The sequence below is a fragment of the Syzygium oleosum genome, unplaced genomic scaffold, assembly GCF_021117445.2.
Source record: "Syzygium oleosum isolate NSW1041296 unplaced genomic scaffold, Sole_v2.1 Sole_v2.06, whole genome shotgun sequence".
NCBI lineage: Eukaryota > Viridiplantae > Streptophyta > Magnoliopsida > Myrtales > Myrtaceae > Syzygium > Syzygium oleosum.
In genome coordinates, this window is record NW_026607490.1 from 6,503,940 (window position 1) to 6,529,800 (window position 25,861).

At 38.6% G+C, this 25,861-nt stretch overlaps 2 protein-coding genes across 2 annotated transcripts; both read left to right on the forward strand.

The window, feature by feature from the left end:
* Positions 1-2,040: 2,040 nt before the first annotated feature.
* Positions 2,041-5,694, forward strand: LOC115694170 (bidirectional sugar transporter NEC1-like). Its single transcript, XM_030621289.1, has 6 exons — positions 2,041-2,089; positions 2,430-2,466; positions 2,627-2,837; positions 4,080-4,241; positions 4,363-4,482; positions 5,446-5,694. Exons 1-6 carry the CDS (start codon positions 2,041-2,043, stop codon positions 5,692-5,694), a joined length of 828 nt encoding a protein of 275 aa, XP_030477149.1.
* Positions 5,695-5,857: 163 nt separating this feature from the next.
* LOC115694166 (bidirectional sugar transporter SWEET9-like) lies at positions 5,858-24,947 on the forward strand. Its single transcript, XM_030621285.1, has 6 exons — positions 5,858-5,966; positions 21,990-22,026; positions 22,174-22,384; positions 23,716-23,877; positions 23,999-24,118; positions 24,699-24,947. Exons 1-6 carry the CDS (start codon positions 5,858-5,860, stop codon positions 24,945-24,947), a joined length of 888 nt encoding a protein of 295 aa, XP_030477145.1.
* Positions 24,948-25,861: the final 914 nt, after the last annotated feature.

A 25,861-nucleotide genomic window follows, 5' to 3' on the forward strand; every position in this document is an offset into this window, starting at 1 on the left:
TACGACGGATTTTGCGACGGATTGTATTTTCCGTCGCAAATTTGCGACGGAATGCGACGGAAAATATTTTCCGTCGCATTTCCGTCGCAAATTTGCGACGGAAATAAACCGTCGCAAATTTGCGACGGAAAAACGTTCGTCGCAAATTTCCGTCGCAAATTTCGTGTTTTTTTGTAGTGGTGTCATGAGCAAAGAGATGCGAAATACTAAATAGGACTATTATTGAAGCCCCATCTCAAGGGCATTGAAATGCTTTGTCATGGTGATGGCAACGTTTCAAAATTATATATAAACCTATTTTGTTTGACTCATTCATATTGACATAAGCAAAGTGATGATACTGGACCCCCATCTCAAGGACATCATGAAATGCTCTGTCCCGGTGATTGCAACGTTTCACAAATTGTGTATATAAACCTGGTTGGTTTGACTCGATTGCAACGTTTCAAAAATTATAAATATATAAACCCATATGAAGATCCTTGTCCAATTTATTTAAGGCCCCCTCGGAGGTGTCTAATTCATAAGGAAATCATTACCCCGTGACAATTGTCAAAGATTCAACGAGAGATCGCCATATCGTCTAACACACGCCAAAAATATTAAAAGACTTTTGCAGCAAACGCCCTTGTTTGGCTAGAGTTCGTGGGGGCCACTTGTTTCAGTTCTCATAGTTTGGATCTCATTGATTTGTTCGCGTCCACACGAGTGCTGCAGCTAAAAACCGACTTCTGAAGAAAGTGGGTGGGTCGTTTTCATGGCAGTCTTGCTCTTTGACGTCCGTTTGCGGGATGAAGAATCACCGGCCCCCTAACATCTCTCACCCACCTAATGTTTACGGTTCCAATCTTCATCTTGCCTTCTTATTTGAAATTAGTTTTTTGTTTGACTAAAATTTTTGGTACCTCCCAATAAGTTTTATCATATCCTTAACTTATGATCACTTAAAAAGTTTTGACTGCTTTCATCAAAGAAAATAAGAGATGAGTTAGTTTTTTCTTTCTTTTTTGCTTATTAAAAGGGCGGGGAAGACAACCGACTTTAGCGCCCCTCTCTGGGTGTTATCATTAGATTCTCATCCCCGCTATGGAAACTTTAGTTCGTGTCATAATTGCAATGCATCCTCTGCCAAGTGTCCAAGGTTGGTGAGCTCGCCATTGCAAACCGTCAAAAGGCCAGCAGTTAGGAAGCATCTCAACACAAATTATGACGATTAGATAACACGAGCTGTTTAGAAATTCACTCATGACATGTATTGAACTCGTTATCTTGTAAAAAATTGTGGCATTCTAATAATTAGGCTAACCACATTAGGAGGAAATACATTTCCCTAAAGCTTTGATTTTTGTACTTGATTTAGGAAAAACAGGTTATTTACTTGATTGGATAAATTGTGTTGGGTTAAACATTCCCCCGTTTTGTGCCAAAGAGTAATCGGCACATGACTCAAACGCTTCCGCAATAGGGGAATAAACTTATCTGAAAACATGCTTTTATCTTTTTATGTAGGAGGGAAGCTTCTCAATGGGGACAATCACCAGCTTTATTAATTCATATTCATGGATCACCTACTCACCTCTAAGCATATATCCCCCCGAAAATATAACATCGTGCCAAATCAGCATTGGTTTTGCATGACACGGCGACCTGAATCTCATCAATTGTTTCGATGATAATCTTTTAGATCAGAGTGTGGCATGAAAAGTCAAGCAACTTGTGTTTCCAGCTTGTCCCTTTGCATGGATTGACCTTGAATCTCTTTGTAGAATTGGCCATTCTCTCTCTCTCTCTCTCTCTCTCTCTCTCTCTCTCTCTCTCTCTCTCTCTCTCTCTCTCTCTCTCTCTCTCTCTCTCTCTCTCTCTCTCTCTCTCTCTCTCTCTCTCTCTCTCTCTCTCTCTCTCTCTCTCTCTCCTATAAATGCATGGACATGTCCTTCACTTCATTTCACTTCACAACAATAGCTGAAGATCCAAGCGAGTGGTTAAGCTCCCCCTGGACAAGCAGGGCACAAGCAAATAAATACCTCTCTTCAAGATCATATGGCGTTCTCGAATGCTCAACATCTGGCTTTCTTATTTGGTCTCTTAGGTACACTCGAATAATTTTGAGCTTCATTCGTGATGAGCAGCATCCTTATCAATCTTCATTAGGTTAAAATTGAGAGTTAGAGAAACGTTTCCCATGTATAGTTGACACCGCATGACACACGTCCATGTATATAGATGAATATATGGTGAGGTAAGGTCTCATGTGGGCATATAAAATCCGACGGATAAGATCATCTCTAGAACAAGGGAATTAATTAATTCATGGTAGCAATCACTTTAATAACTCATTTTTCTTTATTGAGTGCTATGAACTCTCATTTTGAGATGTATGAACTATTTTTGCATTTCTCATCTCTCCTTTTTCTCTGGAATCTATGTAGGCAACATCATGTCCTTTTTGGTGTTCTTGGCACCAATGTAAGACCTCCTCCAACTCTTCATTTTGCACATAACTTCTATACCCGTCCCGATCATTTGACCATTATAAGTTCCTCGGTATGAATTTGGAAACTTTTTCGTGAAAACATTATTAGTGAAATACCTTTTTCTTCTTGTTTTTCTTTTTTGTTTTTGGCAGCCCGACATTTTACACAATCTACAAGAAGAAGTCGTCGGATGGCCATCAGTCGATACCATATGTGGTGGCCCTTTTGAGTGCATCGTTGCTTTTGTACTATGGAATCCTCAAGACTAATGCCACTATGATCATCATCATCAACGCCAGCGGAATCGTAATTGAATACGCCTATCTTGTTCTCTTCTTGATCTATGCCTCCACCAAGGAGAAGGTCTCTCTCTCTTACTGCTTTTGTTCTTAAAAATGTAGCAAACTATACTTTTGTTATCTTAACCATGAGTTGTTCATTAGTTTGAAAATTTTAGTGTTTAATCAAATCATGATAGGTTCTCAAAGCTGGATCTAGAGGGGAAAAACCATCGTCTCAATTAGTTTCCTATTTTGTATTTGCAAGCAAGATCGAGATTGTCTTGATGGGTATTTACTAGGGGCGTGCATCGGTCCGGTCTAATTCGGAAACCGGACCGGACCGAACTGGCCAGTTTTGGATGATTCCCGGGGGAACTGGTCTGGTTCCCGGTTCCTTGTGCGGAACCGGACAAAACCAGACCGATGGACTGAATCGACGAAACCGGCCAGAGGTAACCCTAAATTAAGATTAGAGCTCTTTCTCTTTCTTTTAGACCTCAGCTTCTCACCTCCTTTCTTGCACTTGACGCTCTCACCTCCCTCTCTCACGCAGCCACCACCATAGTCTCACAAAGTCACCATCACAACGAAACTAGATGAAAGTCAAGCTCACCATGTGGAGACTAAGGGTGAAAGGGAGAAATGAAAGAGGTTCGTCAATGGAGGAACCGTAGGATGCTTGATGCAGATGAGAGAGAGTAGAGAGAAAGTAGAGAGAGAGGCGTGGGTGTTTTAATAATAAAAGGAAAAGGGACACCCAGAAAAACATTTCCGCAGTCGCGTGTGTCAATTCCCTCTCTGCACACTTCCTTAGGGAATTGTTTCTTTGGTCCCACGAAGACTCAAAAAAGTAGAGAGATATCTTGTTTGTCAATTTTTTTGATTAGATTAATAAGCCATTTAAAAAAAGAAAAATATATATAGTTTCGGACAGATGTATTTTGCCCGGGAACCAAAACTGAGAACCGGTTATCGGTTCCAAAATTTTGAAACCTGGAGCCACAGGGGTCAATTCCTGATTCTAGGCCGGAGACCAACCCACTTGAGAACCAATGACCCCTAACATTTACAATGTCTCTGGTGTGAAGTTCGTGTTTTCACTTATTCGCGGAATAGGCTTTTCAACAATCTCACATGTTAACCCTTCATCAAAATTTAAGTAATTCCTATATCTAAGAAGATATGAAAAAGAAAAAAGTGGAAAACAATTCTTAAGAAAGTTATGTGAGGAGGAATACAAATGAAAAATTTCTATGAGATTACAACTTTTCTCGATTGACAACAAAATTTGAAGAAAACTTGTGCAAATCACCAATCTGTGCAGATGTATACAGCGAAGTTGATGCTGCTGTTCAACATAGGAAGTTTCGGAGTGACGATGGTGCTGACCATCTTGCTTCTCCAGGGTCAGCATCGTGTCAATGCCGTCGGATGGATCTGTGCGGCGTTCAGTCTCGCTGTGTTTGTTGCGCCTTTCAGCATCATGGTATTCCTTCATGTCATTCAATAATTGTAGCGATGCAGTTCTTTGCTTAAGCTATAACAACAAAACAAGTCTAAAACAAGAGTTTTCCAATTTTGACCGTGTAATTTTGTGTTTTGTGCAGAAGAGGGTGATAAAGACCCAAAGTGTGGAGTTCATGCCAATCACTATGTCCTTCTTGCACACCCTCTGTGCCGCCACCTGGTTCTTCTATGGACTCTTCGTCAAGGACATGCTCATTGCTGTAAGTACCATTTAGCTCTCTTAATCATTCAATTCTAATGCTTTTCATTGTACATGCAACTTTCTTGTGATTTTTTGTACAACCACGCAACGCCTGATACGCATAGGCCCGACTTAAATTTTCAAACTCACACGGATGTACTAGTAAACCTTGCACCACTAATATGAATCTTTTTCTGCAGTCATTATTCTTGAGATTTCTCGTAAACATGTTAAGTTGAATTCTCGTATTTGTCATTGGAGTGCATCCATTACTTTTTCATTTATCTTTTCACATATACAACACCTCTCTCTCTCTCTCTCTCTCTCTCTCTCTCTCTCTCTCTCTCTCTCTCTCTCTCTCTCTCATTTGTCTTTAGTAGGGGTGATCGGTTCCCGGTTCGGTCCGGTTCCAAGGTGGAACCGGGAACCGGACCGAGAGAACCGGTTTCCAATTTTGGGAACCGCGGACCGGACCGGTGGGTTCTAGGACTGGGAACCGGACTGGACCGCCGGTTCGGTCTGGTTCCGGTCCGGTCCAATGGAACCGACCACTTAGAGTTTAGTATTTTCTTTTTTGGTTAAACACTTAAGGTTTGGTTCTCATTTTATTAATTTTTGTCAATGAAGTTCACTTAGGGTTTAATTTACATTTTACTAATTTTTATCAATGAATTTATGATAATAAAGTTCACTTAGAGTTTAGTTCATATTTTATTAATTTTTTAAAGAAAAAAATAACAAAAATATATATTAAATAGTCGGTCCGGTCCGGTTCCCCCTTGGAACCGGGAACTGGACCGCCCGGAAACCGGTTCCGCTTTTAGGAACCGGGAACCGGACCGATAGTCCTGAGAACCGGACCAAATCCGTCGGTCTGGTCCGGTCCGGTCCGGTCCGGTTCCGGTTTGGGCGGTCCAAGTTGCTCACCCCTAGTCTTTAGCTAACTTGGAAATTAAAATGGGGGTTCAATTGGGTGTTTCAGATACCAAATATACTGGGATTATTGCTTGGCATCACTCAAATGATCCTCTACTTGATATACAAAGATGGGAACAAGGAAATGGCAGAGACAAATAAGGGGAACAACCAACAAGAAGCGACTCTAGACATGGCGAGGCTGACTCCAATCCAAAGTGCAAAGCTGTACCCAACTTCACAGCACCAAGCACATGTCACAGAAATTGATATCTTTCCCAGTGGAAAACCAATCGAACCAAACAACAATGTTTGATGATTCCATGTCTCTCTAGCAAGTCAAAAGCAAGCAAATAATCACCCAGACAGTTGGGGTCTTAGAAACTATGGAGTGTGACTCTCTTTTGTTTTTTGCATTTTACTTATACTATATTGCATCAAGGGGGTTAATAGGAGAGCACAAGATAGATGGCTGCGTAATGGCAGGAAAGGGCATGGCGGGATTCGTATGGCTGATATTTTCATCGAAGGAACGAGACACCGTCCATAATTTGTACTTTAAACTCCTACTATATTCGACAGTTTATGGTAGGTTTGGATTTGGCAAAAATAATCTCCCTCTTGACACACTTTCCTTTCCAGATCTCCCTTATCCCTTCGATTGAGAGCGGTTGTTCACTTTACTTTACTTCACTCTCATACTCGAACGCAAAACAGAAGATCAGGATCAGACAACGTTCCAGCGAGTGGAGGAGCTCCTGCTGGAGAAGCAGGGCACGTGCAAAGTCTCTTCTTGTCCCTCGAATGTTTCTGCACGAGCTCTCCTTCTCCAACATGTGTTCCCTCACTCCCCATTTTTTGCTTTTGGTGTACCCACACCGACATTGAAGTCGCATTTTTCACTCTGGTTCAATACTATATCTCTTATCTTCTGTGTAAACAGAACGATCAAGCCTGCTCTGTATAGATCAGTATCTTTTGACAAATACTACTGGCATTGTGTGTGTTCTTTATTAAAATTGGACATGAGATTTTTCGTAAGATTTTGTATGTAGTCGCTATTATTGTGCATCTGTGAGCTTGGTGTATTTACATACCACACAAACCACCCTGAGGTGAAATACTTCTGACGTTGTGGCAGTGCAGGGACAAGAGAGCTTTTGGTTTGATCGAGTGCGATGGTGGATCGATGCATCGTGACAGACCATCTTCCAACAAGCTATGAAGCGATCAAAGCGACAAAGTATCAAATTTTTCCAGGCCAAAGCCAAATCCAAAAATGATAAGAAGTCAGTGATCAAATGGAATGACAAGAAACACATGAGAATTTTTTTTGCACTACACCACACTCATTGATCAATGGACTTACTGATTATGGTAAGTGAGATTAACTGAAAGAGAAACGAGTTAATAAATAAGTCAAGTAATGAATGGGTTTGCAACCATTTGATTCGCAATTTTAATTGGCATGCGACTTAAATCTATAGTAGACGAAACATAGAGAAAGCCCATCTTTAAATAATGACATCCTAATGGAGATGTACTTGTAGAAGCCACTAAAAGTAGACAAACTAACAAAGCTTAATTTTTCAGAAAAGTTCCTACAAAAAAAAATTGCTAGCGTAGAAAAAGGCATCTCCCAATGAAAAGGAATTTAAAAAAAAAAACAACAGAGGAAAGGGAAAAGACGAATCGCCATGTTTCCGTGAATGAGAAACAACAACATTGAATGGGACATGATGTCATAGAAAATGATTGAAAAAGCAGTCAACTTTAAAAAAAGGGAGAACGATTCCAAATTCTCTATTCGGATGTCCAGATACGTCAGCATTTTAACTTAGTGCCGACATCTGAAACTAGATAGATATGGATGTGTCGAAAGGTCGTGATTAGGACCTGGCGTGTGCGACCGCAATCAGATGCGAAATGGCACATGGAGCCGAATTCTTAGGTTTTAATAACGAGGAGAAAACACGAGGTGGTTACAAAGCGCTGCGTTAATTGCTGACTCGACTTGCGATTTTTTACTTGTGTCTAATAATATATTAACATGTATCCGCTAAGTTTGAGTGAAAAGATAACAATTTCTTCTCTTCTTCCTTCTTCACCCACATTTCCCTCTAGATTTGGCCGTCTTCCATGACCATTGGCCACCGCATTCAAGCGACGTCTCAGCCGGCTCTTCAAATCTGGCCGTCGTTCATGGCCATTGGCACCGAACAAGCCGTCGTCACTCACGTCCATGGCTTGAAATATCACATGCGCGTTGAAACGAACCAAGCCAAATAATTTCTCCACTTTAATCCGTAGTTCGAAACATGAATGTTAACCACAGGGGCTTGCCCCAGTGGCTACCCTTTCCACTCATACTTTCAGGGGGGGATTAGGGGCGGAGATGTTTAGTTTCAAATGTGAATTTTAACTCTCACATTCTGTAAGGAAGACAAGGCAAAAGTTTCAGAGTGAATTGAGGGTTAAAGTAAGACGGACAAAAAAAAATTAATCTTCATTTCTCATTGCCATCGAAGAGAAAGGATGGAAATGGAAGAAAGTATAGGAAAAAGGAAAGGCAAAAAATTGGAGGGGGGCAGGTAGGCGAGTGCATAGGGAGAGGCAAAAGGAGAGCTTTATGACTTGCAAATTGTTTCACGAGACCAACCTTCCAGGACTCCTCAAGATGCGGACCTAACACGGAGGTTTGCTAATAATACTTTAATTTTTTCAAATTCTTTAATCTCTATTTCTGTTTAATATTTTCGAATTAACCGCCGAGGTCTTGTGGTTTTTTTTTTTAAGGTCTGAAAAAAAAAAGAATTTGTTCTTCTTGTTGATTATGACTCGTTAAGGTTTTGATTCTTTAGTATGGGGATGGCGATGGCTATGATTCTTGAGCGGTGTGTGTCCTCATTACTCAACGTATCCATCAAGCTAAAGATAACTACTTGAACATTCTATGCTCTTCACCATGTTGAGGAAAACTCCTATTGATTTTGAAGTTGACAAAACCTTCTATGTTATTGTAAATCTGATACTTATTCTGAACAAATTTATTCCAGGTCTGTATATTCTGGAAGCTCAGAAGAAAGTTATTCAGACTTTACAAACTGTCAAGTATGTTTTTGAAGACCCACATAATCTAGGTTCTGAGATTCAGACGCAGAAGTTATTCAAATGCAGATGCAGATGAAGAAATTAATCAGACGCAGAAATTCTTCAGACGCAGACGCAGAAGTTCTTCAGATGCAGACGCAGAATTTCTTCGACGTTGCACTCGAACGTAACACAACAAGCTAGTGATCCGGCATGGATTTCACAGAAGGAATGTTCGATTGTCTCAATCTCAATCAAAGTGATTGACAATCAAACATCACGACAAGAATGCATTACAACGGACAAAGCTCTACTTATGGAAATCAAGATTTTGATTGTATGGGCGACCAGAATCAGCGGGATTCAGAATCTGTCATCCAACGGCTACTCAATCCTTATTATACAAATCTGTCCAAAGTGAAGATTGGAAGATGATCGTCTGAAAGCTGTCCAATGGCTAGTAGAGGAGTATTTAAGAGGATCAACGAGTAGCAGAAGGAAGTACAGAATCAAAAATCAACAAGTCCAAAGTCTGAGCATACTCCAATCATTTCTCTTGTCATTCTGAGCAAAACATTAAGATCTTGAGGGATACTTTGTAAGAGTGATTATGTGAGAAAAAGAGTCCTATCATACACATGAGTGTTAACACTCAGAAGTTGTAATTCCTCTTGATTACATAGTGAAATCCAGCCGGTAGGCTGTAAGCGTGGGAAAGTAGACGTAGGTTTGCTATAAGCCGAACCACTATAAACTTGTGTGCAGATTCTCTATCCCTTATCTCTTACTTTACATTCTGCACATCAAGAGCACCGTCTTTATAATCTGTCTTGAATCTGAATTTTATTCAGACTCTACTGTGATTTATTTTGTTTCCGCATAAATTATCAAAAATTGTTTAAGATCACCTATTCACCCCCCTCTAGGTGATCCTTGCTAGCTACATCAATTGGTATCAGAGCAGGTTGCTCATTTATTGAAGTGTCTTACTTCTGAGCTAACGATCTATATGGCTAGCTATGGTGCTCCAGGGCTCATTGAAGAACAGAGCAACAATAGACCACCATATTTCGATGGCAAGGAATATAGTGTCTGGAAGAATAAGATGAAGGCATTCATAAAGTCAATTGATCACATGCAATGGGATGTCATCATCAGAGGAGTCAATCCAAGATCTTCTGATTCAAAAGAAAAGGCAAAAGCAAGCATAGCAACAGATTCTCCATTATCTCAAACTGAGATATCCAAAAGAGAAACCTTAGATTTCAAAGCAATTTATTCTCTCTATTATGCTTTATCACCTATTGAATATAAAAAAATTGCTGCTTGTGAATCAGCTAAGGAAATCTGGGATACTCTCCTTGTCACTTATGAAGGAACAGATCGAGCCAAGGAAACTCAAATCAATCTTTTGCTTGGTCAATATGAATCCTTCAAAATGAAGCCTGGAGAATCAATTGCTGATTTGTATGACAGGTTTACTGATATAGTAAACGGTCTTGCTTATCAAGGACAACCAGTTCCAGATGCAATGAAAGTCAACAAACTTCTGAGAGGACTGACAAATCAGTGGGATAACATCAAAACATCTCTTCGAGAAACACAAAGGATCAAGCCTCTATCAGTGAATGAGTTAATTGGAACTCTTCAATCATATGAGACTGAGAAACGGAATGAGGAGAATGAATCCAGAGGTAATAAGTCAATTGCTTTGAAGACTAACATTGATTCTGATGCAGATTCTGAAGATGAAGATGTTGATGATGATGAACTAGCTCTCTTTATAAAGAAGTATAAGAAAATGAAGATCAAAGGAAGAAACCTCAAGGGTAAGAAACCTTTTGAGAAGAAGAAGTCTTTCGATGAAACAGAGAGATCAAAGGATGTTATATGCTTTCACTGTAAGAAACGTGGACATATTAAGCCAAATTGTCCACTTCTGAAAAAGAAGACCAAGTTTGAGAAAGCAAAGAAGGCCTTAAAAGCGGAAACCTGGAGTGATACAGAGTGCGAAGACAGTGACGAAGATATCTCAAATTTCTGTCTAATGGCTAAGTCAGACTCAGACTCAGATTCAGATTTAGATTCTGATCCTAAAGTGGAGATTGAGGTAAAACATTCTGATATGCCTATTGAAATATCAAATTAAATTATGCTTTGAATTTAAGACTGCTCTTAAATGTATCTCTTCTTTGAAAAAGGAAAATTCATCACTTAGGCAACATGATGTTTCACAAAAAGAAAAAATCGATTTTCTTCAAAAAGAATTTCATCAAGTCAAGGAAAGTCGAGATTTTCTTTCCAAAGAAAATGCGGTTTTGAAAAAGCAGGTTTCAGAAATTACTTCCAAGTTTTCAAAGGGTTCAGAAACCTTGAAGCATATCCTTTCTATCCAAATTCCTTACTACAATAAATCTGGTATCGGATTTGTGAAGGAAAGTGATAGCTTGATTGATTTTCCAAAGGTCAAGGAGAGATTAAAACAAAGACCTCCTCGACAAGCTTATAAAAATCATTTCAAAAGGAATTTTGTAAAACCTATTGGCCGAAGTGCACTCAGGTGCTCAAAATGTGGAGATCCACAATATTTTGAGAATGGATGTCCTAAGGTCTAGAGACCTGTTAGAAGAGATTTTGTTAAGACAGTTTATACTAATACTCAATGACCCAAACAAATTTGGGTACCAAAGAAAACTTGAGATGTTGTGATTTTTGCAGGTTACCACAAAGAGAAAAAGGAAGTGGTACCTAGACAGTGGATGCTCTAGACATATGACAGGAGATCCAAGCATATTCGCTGATCTACACAGTATGAATGGTGGAAAAGTTTCCTTTGGAGGAAATACCAAAGGAAAAATCGTTGGCAAAGGAACAGTTGAAATTGGAGGACTTACAATCAATGATGTCTCTTTGGTGAAAGGACTCAACTACAACCTGATAAGCATAAGCCAACTATGTGATACAGGTTTCAGAATCAACTTTCAAGAAGATACATGCTCAGGGACAAGCAAAGATTCTTCTCAAACATTTACAGGAAGAAGACATGGCAATATCTATCTTCTAAATGTCAATTCAAACTCCACTCACTGCTTGATCTCAATCAAAGAAGATGAAGATCTATGGCATAGAAGATTGGGGCATATCAGTATGAAACAAATCTCAAAGATCTCAAACAAGAAACTGGTTCGAGGTCTACCAGATTTGAAATACAAGAAAGCAGAGTTATGCAATGCTTGTACACTAAGAAAGCAAGTAAGGAGCTCTTTCAAGTCTATACATCATGTTTCCACTAATCGTGCTTTGCAGCTTCTTCATATGGATCTATTTGGACCAACAAGAACTCAAAGTATTGGTGGTAAGAAATATTGTTTAGTTATTGTTGATGACTTCACAAGATTTACTTGGGTATTTTTCCTTGCTCACAAAAATGAAGCATTTTCATATTTTTCAAAATTTGCAAAAAGAATTCAGAATGAAAAGGGCTATTCCATTTCCAGCATTAAAACTGATGATGGGGGAGAATTTAAAAATCAAAGTTTTTCAGATTTTTGTGAGGAAAATGGCTTTCAACACAATTTTTCTACTCCTTATACACCAGAACAAAATGGCGTTGTGGAGAGGAAAAATCGTTCTTTGCAAGAAATGGCAAGAACTCGTTGATTGAAAGCAAAATTCCTTTTCATTTTCGCGATGCGTTTTACAAAGATGTTATATCATTAATGAGCTTTTCTCAGACCTATTCTTGAGAAAACCCCCTATGAGCTTTACAAAGGTAGAAAACCCAACATTTCATATTTTCGTGTATTTGGTTGTAAATGCTTTATTCTGAAAAATCCAAATGACCGCACTGGTAAGTTTGATGAGAAAGCAGATGAAGGATTCTTCCTTGGATATTCTACTATAAGTAAAGCATATAGAGTCTTCAACAAAAAGTCTCAGACCGTGGAAGAATCAATGAATGTAAAGTTTGAAGAAAACATTCAGACTCACAGAGATAAATCTGAACCATCTCCCAACATTCAAGAGTTATCAGAAGATCATCAACAATCAGTATCAGAAGGAAAAGAAGGAAAAGAAGATACAATACAGACTCAACCAGAAAGTTCAGAGTCTGCAGATTTTCAGAAGGAAAGATTTGACAAAAGCTGGAAACATAAATCCAGTCATCCGAAGAACCTCATCATTGGAGAAATAGAAGATGGCATTAAGACAAGATCCAAACACAAAGAGAATATCAGCAACTTGGCATTGATATCAGAAATAGAACCAAAAGAAGTTGGTGAAGCTTTAATGGATGAAAGCTGGATCGATGCTATGCGGGAGGAACTTCAGCGATTCGGAATCAATAAAGTTTGGGAGCTTGTGCCAAGACCCAAAAATTATCCAATCATTGGAACAAAATGGGTATTCAGAAATAAACTGGATGACAAAGGGAAAGTTACAAGAAACAAAGCAAGACTGGTTGCAAAAGGCTATTCTCAAGAAGAAGGCATAGATTATGATGAAACATATGCACCAGTTGCAAGGTTAGAAGCCATTCGACTACTATTAGCTTATGCTTGTTTCCATAACTTTAAATTGTTTCAGATGGACGTGAAAAATGCCTTTCTGAATGGATATATCAAAGAAGAAGTATATGTGGAACAACCACTTAGGTTCGAAGAACCTAGAAAGACTGATTATGTCTACAGACTCAAGAAGGCTCTTTACGGTCTGAAACAAGCACCCAGAGCTTGGTACGAAAGGTTAAGTAACTTCCTTCTGCAAAATGGCTTCACCAAAGGTAAGGTTGATACAACTTTATTTGTTAAGAGAAAGGGTAAGGATTTCCTACTTGTTCAAATTTATGTTGATGATATAATCTTTGGATCCTCTAACGAATTGCTTTGCAAGGAATTCTCAAAAAATATGCAGAACGAGTTCGAGATGAGTATGATGGGAGAATTATCATTCTTTCTTGGCCTTCAAGTGAAACAAACCAAAGATGGTACATTCATTTGCCAAGAGAAGTATGCAAAGGAGATTATCAAGAAGTTTGGATTACAGAATTGCAAGAAAACAGACATTCCCATGTCTCATTCATCCAAACTGGACAAAGATGAAAATGGTAAAAAGGTTGATCGAAGGTATATAGAAGCATGATAGGTTCATTATTGTATCTAACTCGCATCTAGACCTCGACATTCTATTTAGTGTCCGCATGTGTGCAAGATTTCAATCAGATCCAAGGGAATCTCATTTTTCTGCAGTAAAGAGAATAATCAAATACATTGGAACATATCCAATGTTAGGCCTTTGGTATTCCAAAGATTCAGATTTTACTCTTACTGGATATTCTGATGCTGATTTAGCTGGATGCAAAGTGGACAGGAAAAGTACTTCAGGTACATGTCAACTGCTTAGGAATATGTTGGTATCCTGGTACTCAAAGAAGCAAAATACAGTTGCACTTTCTACAGCAGAAGCAGAATATGTAGCATTGGGAAGTTGCTGTGCACAGATTCTGTGGATGAAACAGCAATTACAAGACTTTGATATTGAAGAATCAAGTGTTGCAATCAAATGTGACAACACAAGTGCAATCAATTTGACAAAGAACCCAATTCTTCATTCTCGAGCTAAGCATATTGAAATTAAGCATCACTTTATTCGAGATCATGTTCAAAATGGTGATGTGAATATTCAATTCATTGATTCTAAGAATCAATTAGCTGATATATTTACAAAACCTCTTGATAAATCTTCATTTGAATTCATAAGAGACAAACTGTGCATCACTTATCCATTTTCTTGAAGTGTTTGATAGACAGGAATTTTTCAGACTCATGTATTCTCAGTCTGAACATTTTTCAGACTCACAAAAGAAAGGTACGTTCCTTATTCAAATTTTTGGCGGGTATATTTTTGGCAGGATATTTTTATAATCATTACTTTTGGAAGCAAATCAGGTATGTATTCTAATTTATCTGATAAATTGTGCTTAATATATTGTTATGATATCATCACGTTTGATTAAGCTTCATAAAGTATATTTTCTTCCTACTTGGCTGAGATATCTTTTCATTTTCTAAAAATAACTTTTCCTTCCAAAACTTATCCACCTCCTTTTTTTTTTTAAACCCGTCATTCTCTTCAAAACCCTATCAGTACGATCTTTTACTCTCAAAACCCTTCCGATATTCAGAGACTCTCCTCTTCTTCCTCCAAAGATCGAAACTTTCATCTCCAAAAGTGTCATAATGCCGGTCAAGATGGTGGCCCGTAGAAGATCGTCCCGTATTCTCAATCAAGACTCAAAGTCTACTGCATCGGCGGAATATTTGAAAGTTTTAGACTCAGAATCCGACTATCCTGAAGACCTTTCTGAAGCGACACCTCCTCAGCGATCGTCGCCACCAAAATCATCCGGTAAAACAACTTTTCGTTTTCGCAGTATCAAGCTTGTATGGAAAGCTTATCAGCGATTAAAGAGAAGCAATGCCTCTGAATCGGTTCTGCGTGACTGTCTTAAAGACAATAATTTACTCTCTGAAGAACATCTTGCTGAAACTTACTCTGAGTTTTGTTGTAAAACTGACAAAGTTCCAACCCGTTCTACCCCACAAGAGACTTCCTCCAGAAAGGGCAAAGAAAAGGTTGGAGAAGCTTCAACTCCTTCTGAAAAGAAATCGGTTCATGAAGTTTGTTCAGAAGCACTGCGCATCACATGTACTACAAGTTGTTACTTGCTAGAGGAGTAATGAACAATAGGACTGTGGATTTCGAATTCTTGGAGAAGGCTGGCATTTCTGTACAGCACCTGTTTGAGAAGTTAGGGATTTATGAATTTTGCCTTCAATCTGTCAATACTTATGCTGAATTAACTGCCTACTTTTATTCCAATCTTTTAATTCTGTCACCAAATTGGATTCAGTTTACTGTTGGTGACAAGAATGTTGATTTAAAAGCACATGAGTTGGCAAGGATAATTGGAGCCACACACTCCAATTTTACTCCGTTAGCAGTGAATCTTGAAAAAGCTTCTCAGGTGGCTTCTGAAAATCCACACTTTGCTCAAGGATCAAAGCGCCATCTCTCCTATTCTGACTTATCCAGACGATCTGTGATCTTGCATAAGATCATAATCAACTGTTTGAAGCCAAAAGATGCCTCAAAAACTGACCTATCAAAATCAGAGATAAAGCTCATTTGGGCTATCTTGAAAGGTCAATCCTTCTCTCTCCCTCACCTCATCATATTCCATATGTACAGAGCATTACAGAAGGATAAGGGTCATCTGCCATATGGAGCATTAATCACTCGTATCTTCATGTTTCTCAATATATCTATTCCTGGTGAGTTGCGTGAAACCATGCTACCTCTTATGTTTGTTGGAGAACGAATGCTCTCCAAAATGAAGAAATTTGAAGATGTAAGGGACAAAGTAAAAGGAAAAGAGGCTGAAAAGTCAGAGGTAAAATCTGTTGGCAAGAAAGTTGAGAAAGTAAAGGAGCAAAGGAAAAGAACCAGTTCAGCCAGCAAGCAGCCTGATTCTCCTACCCCACTAAAAGTGTACAGTAAGAAACGAAAAATTCTTCTGCATGATGAAAATGATGAAGCAGAAGCTGAACACTTTGAAACAGGAGGCTCAGAACATGTTCCTGAACCAGATCCCAAGGTTTCAGAATCCATTCATGCAGAACATGTTTCTGAAGATCAATCACCTGTTCAGGGGGAGATTCCGCCAGAATCAGCCACAGGGTACAATCAGTCTGAGGAAGCTAATGTCCAAGGTCAGCCATCCGAAAATCAGAACATCCTTTCTATTCTGCTTGAGATTAAAGACAAGCAAGCTGCTCTAGAACAACATATGCAGAATCTACAGAACATTGTTGAGGAAAACACCAAGGCTCAACAACTTCAGGCAGCAGCAGATAAAGCAGCATTAGAGGAAGCCATTACTATGTGCTCATCCAACATGGATAAGGCCATAAGTCAATGCAGTTCGAAGATTGAGGAGGCTGTCTCAATATTGAAAAATTTTCAACTGATTCATACTCCTAAAAAATAGCATGTTTTTCAACATTTCTCTCCACATTTTTTTTCTTTCAATTGGTCTGTAATATATCTCATACTTATTGTTAGACTGGTTGATTAGTTAAATCTCGGTGCCTTATTCTCTCTATTATTATCTTTTTGCTGATGACAAAAAGGGGGAGAAATTATGTGCAGATTTGCAGGTTATATTCAAAGGAAGAAAGACATTGATATCAACAGAGTTTGCTCTTCCAATCTGTGTTTCAGGAACTTAATATGTTTATTTATTTTCAAAATAATTCAATCTGCAAGAAAGTTTTGTCACCATCAAAAAGGGGGAGATTGTTGAGGAAAACTCCTATTGATTTTGAAGTTGACAAAACCTTCTATGTTATTGTAAATCTGATACTTATTCTGAACAAATTTATTCCAGGTCTGTATATTCTGGAAGCTCAGAAGAAAGTTATTCAGACTTTACAAACTATCAAGTATGTTTTTGAAGACCCACATAATCTAGGTTCTGAGATTCAGACGCAGAAGTTATTCAAATGCAGATGCAGACGAAGAAATTCTTCAGACGCAGACGCAGAAGTTCTTCAGATGCAGACTTAGAATTTCTTCAGACGCAGAATTCAGAACGTAACACAACAGCTAGTGATCTGGCATGAATTTCACAGAAGGAATGTTCTGATTGTCTCAATCTCAATCAAAGTGATTGACAATCAAACATCACGATAATAATGCATTACAACGGACAAAGCTCTACTTATGGAAACCAATATTCTGATTGTATGGGCGACCAGAATCAGCGGGATTCAGAATCTGTCATCAAATGGCTACTCAATCCTTATTATACAAATCTGTCGAAGGTGAAGATTGGAAGATGATCCTCTGAAAGCTGTCCAACGGCTAGTAGAGGAGTATTTAAGAGGATCAACGAGCAGCAGAAGGAAGTATAGAATCAAGAATCAACAAGTCCAAAGTCTGAGCATACTCCAATCATTTCTCTTGTCATTCTGAGCAAAACATTAAGATCTTGAGGGACACTTTGTAAGAGTGATTGTGTGAGATAGAGAGTCCTATCATACACAAGAGTGTTAACACTCAGAAGTTGTAATTCCTCTTGATTACATAGTGAAATCCAGCCGGTAGGCTATAAGCGTGGGAGAGTAGACGTAGGCTTGCTATAAGCCGAACCACTATAAACTTGTGTGCAGATTCTCTATCCATTATCTCTTACTTTACATTCTGCACATCAAGAGCACCGTCTTTATAATATGTCTTGAATCTGAATTTTATTCAGACTCTACTGTGATTTATTTTGTTTCCACATAAATTATCAAAAATTGTTTAAGATCACCTATTCACCCCCCCTCTAGGTGATCCTTGCTAGCTACATCACACCACTCCGTCGCAAAGCGTTCAGGACGTGGACTAAAGGAATGTAAACGGAAAAAGCCACAAAATTTTTTAAATTATGCCCACTATGACAAATTTATCTTAAATTTTATTTTTTTGATATCAAAAACTTCAAACTATTTTCATTGTGACACGTTTATCCTCAACTTTTTTTTTGTGACATAAAAATCCTCAAACATGTACCTATGTAATACATCTACCCTCCATCAAGATTTCGTCAGATGATTTTTCAGTCAAAACAATATCGTTGTTATTTCACTTAAGTCACCTGAGCTCCATGTCAACAACGTTTGCATTCTGGTGTTAATGCAGGCAGATTTTTAACGAACCTCATTGACGGAGGGTAAATGTGTCAAATAGGTATAAGTTTAAGATTTTTTGTGACAGAAAAAAAGTTTAGGATAAATGTGTTATAATGAGCATAATTTGAGATTTTTAGTGGCTTTTACCCAAATTTGAAAGTGTGAAAGGACCAATTAATGACGCAATGAAATTTTTTACGAAAGCCTGTTAAAAATTATGTTTATACCAAACAAATTTTAAATTTCCGTGATTCTTTATTAAATCCGTCAAATGAGTGGGTCAAGTAGAAAATTTTCCGACCCAAATTGATTCATTTTCATACAATTCAAATCTAGTGATTCATACCCGATCCAACCCGACCCGACTCATATCCAATCCGACCCATATTACTCGTACCTAAACTGAGGGGAGAGCACAGAGTGAGCAAGTGCGAGAAAGAGAGTGAAGAAAAAGTCATACAAATCGGTTGAGTGTAAGTAAACTGTGAACCCATTTAACATTCATATTATATTGAGTTTTACCATTTTAAACCCAATGATGACCCATTTACTAAATATTATAAATAATGCATATAACAACTTAGGGCATTAAATACGGGTTAAGAAATAGATTTACGGCCCATTTCCGCAAATCTATTTTTTACCATCTTAATTTTTTTATTAAGTGATTGAAGAATCGATTCTTATTGCAGCTAAGAAGAGGAAAAGATATGGACCCGTTTGCATTTCCCCGAGCACCTCACTGGTGGTTAAGTAGTATCAAAGCTACAGCAGCTTCAACGAAGTCGGGCCTCGTTTTCAGCTGATTGGTGCTGGAGAGTGGGGTGGGTGTGTACGCGGAGTCAACTGCTCCCCACGCCTCCGGCACTCGGCCACACAAAACCATATAATGATCATTTTCTTGGTTGCGTCTTCCTTTGTAACCACAAGGCTGGCTTGTAATTGTAATCGACAACGATCATTTTCTCGAGGTTTCAACCGCCCAATATTATTATATTGAATTTCAACCCAAAAAAAAAGCATTATTATATTAAAGAAATTATTGATATAATTCGAGAAGTCATCTGAAGTGGAGATATCTTGATGAATCAAGAGATTTGGTATGTTGACATACAAAATAGATATGATTTACATGGATATGTATATGTATACACATAAAGGTCCTAGACAATAAATGGTTTATATGTCTATGGTTTGGACCGTCTATGGCATCCACTATGTGCATAACTCATTCATATTGCCATAAGCAAAGAGATGCAAAATACCGAATAGAATATATATACACACACATATCAAGATCGTTTTCCCATTTACTTTAGGCCCCTTTGGAGATATCTAATTCTATGGGAAGATCATTACCTCGTGACAATTGTCAAAGATCCAACGAGAGAGCACCAGATCGTCTCATACATGCCAGATATATTAAAAAACATTTACAGCAAACTTGTGTCCATCCATCACGCTTGTTTAGCTTACCTAACGTCTCTCGTTCCAATCCTCAACTTGCCTTCTTTATTTGAAATTGCTATTTTGTTTGACTAAGTTTTCGTTTCCTCCCAAGAAGTTTTACCATATCCTAAACTTATAATTAGCGAAAGAAGATTTGACTGCTTCCACCATAGTAAAAAAAAAAATTTCTTTTCTTTTTTGATTTGTGTAAGGGTGGGGAGGGCGATGGACTTTAGCAGCCATCTCCGAGCGTTATCATTAGACTCTCACCTCCCCTACGCAGTTTGTGTCATATAACTACTATGCATCATCCGCCGAATGTTCGAGGATGGCGAGCTCACCATTACATTACAGCCCATCAAGAGGCTAGCGGTCAGGAACCATCTCAACACAAATCGTGCCATGATTAGGCAACATGAGCTGTTTAGGAATTCACTCGCTACACGAATTGAATTCGTTGTCTCGTGAATAATGTGCGACATATCAATCATTAGGGGCTAACCACATTAGTGGTAATATTGAGTAAATACATTTCGTTGAGGCTCTTATTTGTTTTTACTTGATTAGAAAAAGTTATTTACTTGATTGGGTAACTTGTGTTGGGTTAAACATTCCCCTGTTTTGCGCCAAAGAGTAATCGGCATATGACTCAAACGTAGGGGTCAGTATGGTTCCAAGGTAGAACCTGAAACCTAATAATCAGACCAGTGAGAACTGGTTCCAGGTTCTAGGATATGCACGATAGATTCTAGGTTCCGAAAATTGGGGAACCTATTTTGATGGGTAGGTTCCAGATTCCAAGTTCTAAGTAGGTAGAATCTAGAACTTGGAACAGGTATTCCATAGCATCCGATGATAAGTATATAATCTAAAACCACTAGTATGAGCTTCCATTTTATGACTGAGATTTTATTTTGTTAATGTTCCATATTCTTCGTGTGTTTAAATATAAGTAGTGGTCAGTGGATTGTAGCAGCAAGTGGTGGTCATTAAATGTGATGATTCACTGCAATCGTTCAATTAACAATACAAATAAAACCTGGATAGATCTTAGAACCGACCCTGAAACCTGTGACAATGTAGGTTCCAGGTTCTGAGTTATGTAGGGTAGGTTACAGGTTTCAAAAAAATAGGGACTTGTTCTAACGAGTAAGTTTCAGGTTCCATTTGGAACCTGTATGGAACTTGGAACCGCTCCTCCTAAAACGCACATACATTAGGGCATTAAACTTCTCTGATAGGGAGGAAGTTTCCCAATGGGGAAGTCATTGGCTTTATTGATTCATATTCATTGATATTTCCCCCCGAAAACATAACACCGCGCCCAAATCAGCATAGATATTGCCTGACACGGCGACATGAATCTTTGTAATTGTTTAGATGATAATCTTTTAAATCAGAATGCAGCAAGAAAAGTCGACCATTACAGCTCATCATACTTAAATTAGAGCTTTTAATACTTATATCTACAACAATGGACATTTAATTTACTTTAATATAATCTAATCATGTCGGTAGCATGCGGACCTAGGAAAACTTTGCCAACTTGCTAACTGCTGAGCGAGTGGGCTTCATTTGATGAGATTTAGGACATGGGCCGGCCTTTTTAGAAATTGTTCACATCAAAACATATTTTAGTGAAGGAGATTAAGAATATGATGGAAAGTGAACCCCCAAAAAAGAGAAGTATAGAAAAACTCAGATTTTTTGTTAAAAATTGCAATAATCGTAACATGTCTGCTCCGGTTGTGCCTTAAAAGACGGCCGGTGTCCATATCAGCCATTTTAGCCCAAAATTGTCTAGAAGGACTTTATCGACTAATCATCAAAAAGTTTCGGACTAAATTTTTCCAAATTAAAGAGTTTAGGACATAATTGCACGCCGTAAATAGATTTATGACTTTTTGGATAATTATCTCATAATTTCAAAATGAGCTTCATACATGCTGAGCAGCATTCTTGTTAATCTTCATTAGGTTAAAATTGAGAGCTTGAGAAACGTTTCGTAAATCATCATATTGCATGACACGTGTGATGCTAATTGATGTCTATGTGTTGTGTTTGCATGATTATACCAATCCTATAAAACCTTTTTTCTGTTATATTTTTTTTGTCGGACCTTTTCTAGTTCCTTATCATTTTTGTCCTGTCAAAACATAAAATGAGTACATTGTAAATAGGATCGTATTTAGAACATGGGAATCGATTAAACCATGCAAGAAATCGCTCTAGCAAATCCGTAATCCCTTTAATATCTCACTTTCCTTTGTTGAATTCGAGTTCTATGAACTATTCTAACATTTCTCATCTCTCCTTTTCTCTGGAATCTATACAGGCAACATCGTGTCCTTTTTGGTGTTCTTGGCACCAATGTAAGACCTCCTCCAACTTTTCATTGTGCACATAACTCCTATGCCCGTCTCGATCATTTGACCATCACAAGTCTCTCAGTATGAATTTGGAAGCTTTTTCGCGAAGCATTATTAGTGAAGTACCTTTTATCTTCTTGTTTTTGGCAGCCCGACATTTGACACAATCTACAAGCAGAAATCGTCGGACGGGTATCAATCGATACCATATGTGGTGGCACTTTTGAGTGCGTCGTTGCTCCTGTACTATGGAGTCCTCAAGACTAATGCCACTATGATCATCACCATCAACGCCATTGGAATCGTAATTGAACTCGCCTATCTTGTCCTCTTCTTGATCTATGCCTCCACCAAAGAGAAGGTTTTCTCTCTCTCACTGCTTTAGAGCTTCAAAATGTAGCAAACTACTGTTCCTTTGTTATTTTAACCGTGTGTTGTTCATTGGTTTGCGAATTGGAGTGTCTAAGCAAATCGTGACAGGCTTTCAAAGCTGTTTTTGTTGTCCAATATTCACGTGTTTGTATGTGCATATAAAGTAAAGTTGTTTGACAAACCTGAAATGAGTGATCCGAATTAGACGATTGATCCGAGCCGAACGAATTCACGTTGTGTCCTTAAGACAATTTGTCCCCTCTACCGGTACCCAAAGGTCGCTGAACAATTGCCTCCCAGGATAGAATGGATCGCCTTTCCTATGAAGCGGTACTTCTTCAAAGGAAATCTTCGAACGCAAGTTCGCAGAATAATCGCACAAAAGATGACGACGATGAAGAATGAGAGTGCAGCAGAATGCCGTGAAAATATGAAAATGCCAAGAGTCTACCGAAATGTTCAATTCGGTTTTGACTTTATACTTCGCTTGGTCATGTGTAAAATGAATAGTCACCAAGGAATTTCGGATATATAAGGATGAAACTGAAGAGTCACCAACCGAACAAAAACGTTCGGTTCTACGTGAACAGTCACGAGCCGAGCCTTGAACCGGTTTGGTTCGTGAATAGGCGCGAAAGGGCTTCGGTTTTCGTTCGGGCGAACCGAACCTCACGGCGAACAGACATGTTTGTTTGTCCAAAATAAATAAATAAATAAATAATTTCTAAACGGTGTGTCTGTTCGAAAAATAAAAATAAAAAACCGATAGAGAGTGGACCCCGAACCGAACCGGCCGGACGGCGGCGCGCGCGCGGACAGGTCCTCTCTCTTCCACAAAAGTGGGGTACCCCTTGGGGCCCAAACCCATTTGTGAGGCTCAACTATTTGAACTCATCTCCCATCTCTCTTCTACCCTATGTGGGACACTTTCACCCACACACTTCTCATTCAATTCTATGGGATTTTGGTAACAAAATCCCAACAGTTTTTAGAGGGGAAAAAGACTATGGTCTCAACTTGTTACCTATTTTGTATTTACAAGCAAGATCGAGATTGTCTTGATGGGTATTCACATTGATTCTGGCGTGATATTTGTATTTTCACTTTTCTGCTGAATAGCTAAAGCTTTTTAATAACCTCACATGTTAGCCCTTCATCAAAATTTAGTAATTCCTACATTTAAGAAGATATGCAAAAGGAAAAAAAGAAAAACAATTCTTAGGAAATTTATGTGACGGGGATTAAAAATAAAAAGATTTACAATTTTTCTTAATTGAGAACTAAATCTAAAGGAAATCTGTGTGAATCATCAATCTGCAGATGTACACAGCGAAGTTGATGCTGCTGTTCAATGTAGGAGGTTTTGGAGTGACGATGGCGCTGACCATCTTGCTTCTCAAGGGTCAGCATCGCGTCAATGCCGTCGGTTGGATCTGCGTGGCCTTCAGTCTCGCAGTGTTCGCCGCGCCTTTGAGCAGCATGGTATCCCTTCATGTCATTCAATTATTGTAGAGATGCAGTTCTTTGCTTATGCTATAACAACAAAACCAGTCTGAAACAGGAGGTTTTCAATTTTGACCGTGTAATTTTCTGTTTTGTGCAGAGGAGGGTGATAAAGACCAAAAGTGTGGAGTTCATGCCGTTCACTCCGTCCTTCTTGCACGCCCTCTGTGCCGCCACCTGGTTCTTGTATGGACTCTTCGTCAATGACATGCTCATTGCTGTAAGTACCATTTAGCTCTCTCAAGCATTCAACTCTAATGCTTGTCATTGTTTATGCAAGTTTGTAGTGGTTTCTGATACAAGGCCAGATTCGCAAATTTGACGCAGATTTCCAAGCTCACATGATGCACCAGTAAACCTTGCAGTGCAAATGTGAATCTTTTTTCTACGGTCATCGTTCCTGAGATTTCTCCTAAACATGTTAAGTTGAATTCTCTTTTTTCTTACTTCAATCATGCCCATTTAATTAATAGGCGCGTCAACAAGAGCTCAATCAATAGTCTTAAACCTATACTAGGAAAAACTATAAAATTTGAATCCATCCTCCGTTCATTTATATTATGATCGACATTATCTATCCGTCTGTCAACGGAGCGTGTCATTTACTTTTTTATTATCTTTTCACACACACGGCACCTCTCTCTCTCTCTCTCTCTCTCTCTCTCTCTCTCTCTCTCTCTCTCTCTCTCTCTCTCTCTCTCTCTCTCTCTCTCTCTCTCTCTCTCTCTCTCTCTCTCTCTCTCTCTCTCTCGTTTTGGGCTGACTTTGAAATTAAAATGGGGTTCAATTGGGTGTTTCAGCTACCAAATATACTGGGATTATTGTTTGGCATCATTCAAATGCTCCTCTACATGATGTACAAAGATAGAAACAAGAAAATAGCAGAGACAAATGAGAGGAACAACCAACAAGAAGTGTCTCTAGACATGAAGAAACTAACATCAATCCAAAGTGCAAAGCCGTACCCAGCTTCGCAGTATCAACCGCAAGTTAGAGAAATGGATATCTTTCCCATTGGCAAACCAATTGAACCAAACAACAGCGCTTGATGAATCCATGTCTCTCTTTCAAATAGTAATAAACTACTCGTATCTTTTGTGTCCATCGCGATGTACTGGATCTCGGACGATCGAGTTGAGACAATTTCAAATTCAAAATGTGCTCCGTTTTTCTCACATGCTACGTTACTAGCTGATAGTGGGTGCGACAATTATGGATATAGTTGTCGTTGAGCCCCTCAAAATGACCAAGGCGAATGGTCGAACATAACTCAAGCATCGGTGAAGGCACGTCATTGTAATTTTTCATTGTATATCACAATATAAATAGGCAATAACCGACTCGTTCGACAAGTGATGACTACTCGACATTCTTCACGCTTTATCTCTGAGCTATAACAAAAAGCTTTTACTATAAATACTTGATGCCCAGCGTCAACTCAACTTATAAACTAAACTGTCAAAAAACGATCTTATGCTGAAGTTGGGGAAAATTATCCAAAAAAGTCACAAACCTATTGCACGCGGCCAATTCAATCATAAATCTCTCACTTACGCCAATTTTGTTCTAAACATTTTGACAACTTGTCAATTTAATCATAAACATTTTAATTGTGTCAATTTAGTCCTAGACATTTTAATTATTTGCCTATTCAGTTCTAAACCTTTTGACAACTTGCCAATTTAGTCCTTCTGACCAATTTTGGTAGAAAATCGCTAACGTGAACGTTGGCCATCCTACGTGGCATGGCCGACACTGACATGGATAAACTTTGCAATTTTTTATACTTTTTGTTTCCTTTTTTTTTTCTTTTCTTTCCCTTTGGCCTGTGGCCGATACTCAATTATGGTTAGCCACTTATCGGCCATAGGCGAGTGTCGCCCTCACAAAATCTGGTGAGCGTTTGACCCTCACGATCTGGACGATTAGGAAAAATTATTTTCGCCCTCAATGCCTCATATTG

Excerpts from the sequence above, each read along its gene's own strand:
- LOC115694170 (XM_030621289.1), top strand. The coding sequence starts at position 2,041 with ATGGCGTTCTCGAATGCTCAACATCTGGCTTTCTTATTTGGTCTCTTA. Across the intron at positions 2,090-2,429 it reads TTTCTTATTTGGTCTCTTAG|GCAACATCATGTCCTTTTTG; the intron begins GTACACTCGAAT and ends GAATCTATGTAG. Across the intron at positions 2,467-2,626 it reads TTGGTGTTCTTGGCACCAAT|CCCGACATTTTACACAATCT; the intron begins GTAAGACCTCCT and ends TGTTTTTGGCAG.
- LOC115694166 (XM_030621285.1), top strand. The coding sequence starts at position 5,858 with ATGGCAGGAAAGGGCATGGCGGGATTCGTATGGCTGATATTTTCATCG. Across the intron at positions 22,027-22,173 it reads TTGGTGTTCTTGGCACCAAT|CCCGACATTTGACACAATCT; the intron begins GTAAGACCTCCT and ends TGTTTTTGGCAG. Across the intron at positions 23,878-23,998 it reads CCGCGCCTTTGAGCAGCATG|AGGAGGGTGATAAAGACCAA; the intron begins GTATCCCTTCAT and ends TGTTTTGTGCAG.